This window comes from Centruroides sculpturatus, unplaced genomic scaffold, assembly GCF_000671375.1.
Source record: "Centruroides sculpturatus isolate CEXI.00-Female unplaced genomic scaffold, Cexi_2.0 scaffold238, whole genome shotgun sequence".
In the NCBI taxonomy this organism is placed as follows: Eukaryota; Metazoa; Arthropoda; class Arachnida; order Scorpiones; family Buthidae; genus Centruroides; species Centruroides sculpturatus.
Window position 1 is genome coordinate 507,318 of NW_019384806.1, and position 3,664 is coordinate 510,981.

Consider the following 3,664-nt stretch of genomic DNA (forward strand, 5'->3'; position numbering starts at 1 on the left):
CCCTATAACACTGTTAATTATTCCGTTTTATACGAATTCCATGTTGTACGAGTCACTTAGATTTTACAAATACGTGAACCGTTCACAGCCCGGCACACGTATTTGTAAAATCTAAGTGACTCGTACAACATGGAATTCATATAAAACGGAATAATTAACAGTGTTATAAGTGTCTTTTCACAATCCTGTAACATTGAAACTGGATACTCCCCATTGTAAAGATTGTTGCAGCTAATTGGTTGTAAAATAGCTAATTATAAACATCTTTTAAACGCTAGTTGGCTTATTTTAATGCTGAGTGACACTATTCAAACTAGTAACCATCTTGTCAGAGGTCTCTTGTAATAAATGGGAGGTGAAAAGTAATGTCTCCTGCTGTTATGTCACTGGAGAAAATGATAAACGGAAGTTTAAATAACGTTATAATTATCCAACATTATATTATTTATAAAATATAAATATTTTACGTACAATAACACTTGCGAAAAATTCAGCATCAATCCCTCAAATAAACTAATTTGCATATAAAGTGGGAGACGAATGAGGTAATCCTTTCTAATTTGGTGGTGAATGTAACGTGAAGGAAAATACACTGCAAAGCATTAGAAACGTAATCGTTCGGTGAAATTTGGAAAATATTCGATATTATCCCTTTAAATCGGCGTGAATATTATTGATTTAGTGTAAAGGAAGATGTCAAAGGTAAAAGTGGAAGAAATATTTAACTCGGATGAAGTGACTTTACTCAAAGATAATGGAGAATCTGTTGTAGTATTACGAGAACGCTTGATAGAAAAGGGAGGATTACTGAATAACTCCATAATTGTGTGTCCCAACGAAAGGAAATTTATTCTTAAACTGCCCCTGACATTAGAAATGCTCAATGAATTTTCCAGGTTTGTACAGTTGTTATTATTTAACACTAATTTAGTGCACAATTAACTCTTTTATTAACTTTTTTCTGATCTCCAATTGCGTAAACCTGAAAACTCGTATGGCGGGGTCTATATATGTATATATATTATATTATTTTAAGTAATTTATGTATGATTTTATAACCTTATACAGTGTACTTTTATTTTAGATATTTGGAGATAAACGTTTTTAACTGCCCTTCTGTGGATAAAGGATTCGAACTGTACTTAATCAGCAAACGTTACTTCATCAGAGACCTGGAACGAATGTGTTTATATTATTTCGTACAGTCGATTCTGCCTAGAAACTTTTGCCGTGTCCACGATTTGGCATGCAGTCACGACGAAAAACAGTTGAAATATCGCTGTTGGGAATATTTTACTACGTCCGAAAATGACTTATTCGACACCGACGACTTCAAATCGTGTGAAGAAACTACCATGTACAAGTTATTGATATGCTCCTACTTTTACGGGATGGATGAATCTGATTTGGTGCATGGACTTCTCGAGTGGGTCGAGCAGAAATTTCGTAAATTGAAAAGGATAAATGATAACATATCGAAAGGAGACTTAATAAGACCTTTCCTTCCATTAATTAGACTTTTTATTATAACACCAGAGTTAATAGAACGTCTTTTTACCTACATTACACCAGATTGCATTTCGACAAAGGAAGTTGAATCCATAAGAAATTATCAAACTCATAAGAATGTAGCCACCCTTCCATCAGTTATATCTGCTTACTCTGCACAGCGAGAAATTTTCGATTATTATCCTATAGTTGTCGGAAACTTTAGGACTACGGAAGAATTAAAACGAAACACAAGGATGAAGGTACATTTTCGGTTTATGGCCGATTTGTGGGTTCCTGAAAATTGTGTTATATGTGCATTTCAACTGCCAATAAAGCATCGAAACCATAAAGGAGTAAAGGTTTTGATGGGTGTAAAGTCGACCTATTCACAGGATTTCGTATACGAAAGACACGTTTGTACTATGGATGGAGTAGTACGTTTTCCAAAGCTGAAATACTTGAAGAGGGGCAGTTTTCACATATTTTTAGTTAAGATTCCGAAGGAAGAAATAAAAACCACCTTGATACAGGTTTTAAAATGCAGTTGTAGATATCAGCCGATCTACGATTTCAGAGCTCAGGCTACAAGACTTTTAGAAAAGGAAACAACATTCAATTTTGCTATTTCTCTTACTTTCTAAAACTTGTAAACATGCTTTTTATTGGATAATTTATGTATTTTTAGAACGACAAATGTTTTCTTTCACCTTTTGTATCGCTTTATATGATCTTACGAATATTTTTCCATGCGTTAATGGAGGAAATACAGTCGACCCCCTTTAACACTTTTGATTTTTCCGTTTTATATGAATTCCATGTTGTACGAGTCACTTAGATTTTACAAATACGTGATCAGTTCACAGCCTGGCACACGTATTTTTCAAATCTAAGTGACTCGTACAACATGGAATTCATATAAAACGGAATAATTAACAGTGTTATAGGGGAGGTCGACTGTAATCAAGTATTACGAGCAATATTAAAAGGAAAATAAATCTATTTTATGCAAACAATAATTAATCTAACAGCTGTTCGTATTGTAGAGCAAACTACAACTATGTTTACCACAATGAAAGTATAATAATAATAAATACAAATTTATGTATTTGTATGTATTTGTATTTATGTATGTGTAGTTCATGATAATTATAATGCAGCGTATCATATTTAAGATTGTTGCAGCTAATTGGTTGTAGAATAGCTACTTATAAACGCCTTTTAAACTCTGGTTGGCTTATTTTAATGCTGAGTAACACTATTCAAACTAGTAACCATCTTGTCAGAGGTCTCTTGTAATAAATAGGAGGTGAAAAGTAACGCCTCTTGCTGTTATGTCACTGGAAAAAATAATAAACGGAAGTTTAAATAACGTTATAATTATTCAACATTATATTATTTATAAAATATAAATATTTTACGTACAATAACACTTGCGAAAAATTCAGCATCAATCCCTCAAATAAACTAATTTGCATATAAAGTGGGAGACAAACGAGGTAATCCTTTCTAATTTGGTGGTGAATGTAACGTAAGGGAAAATACACTGCAAAGCATTAGAAAAGTAATCGTTCGGTAAAATTTGGAAAATATTCGATATTATCCCTTTAAATCGGCGAGAATATTATTGATTTAGTATAAAGGAAGATGTCAAAGGTAGAAGTGGAAGAAATATTTAACTTGAATGAAGTGACTTTACTCAACGATAATGGAGAATCTGTTGTAGTATTACGAGAACGCTTGATAGAAAAGGGAGGATTACTGAATAACTTCATAATTGTGTGTCCCAACGAAAGGAAATTTATTCTCAAACTGCCCCTGACGTTGGAAATGCTCAATGAATTTTTCAGGTTTGTACAGTTGTTATTATTTAACACTAATTTAGTGTACAATTAACTCTTTTATTAACTTTTTTCTGATCACCAATTGCGTAAACCTGAAAACTTGTATGGCGGGGTCTACTTTATATTATTTTAAATAATTTATGTATAATTTTATACTTTTATTTGATATTTACTTTACTATAGTATTATATAGTGTACTTTTATTTTAGATATTTGGAGATAGACGTTTTTAATTACCCTTCTGTGGATAATGGATTCGAACTGTAGGGGAGAACGGGGCTAAAAGTTCCCGTGGTAAGTTGTTGCCATTGAAATAGCTTCATAAGGAAAAA

General features: G+C 32.5%; 1 protein-coding gene across 1 annotated transcript; it reads left to right on the forward strand.

The window, feature by feature from the left end:
* The first annotated feature begins 499 nt into the window (after window positions 1-499).
* On the forward strand, window positions 500-2,284 carry LOC111629680. The gene is made up of 2 exons (XM_023373569.1): window positions 500-896; window positions 1,085-2,284. The coding sequence occupies exons 1-2, from the start codon at window positions 694-696 to the stop codon at window positions 2,130-2,132; spliced, it is 1,251 nt and encodes a 416-aa protein (XP_023229337.1). The 5' UTR covers window positions 500-693; the 3' UTR covers window positions 2,133-2,284.
* The last annotated feature ends 1,380 nt before the right edge of the window (window positions 2,285-3,664 follow it).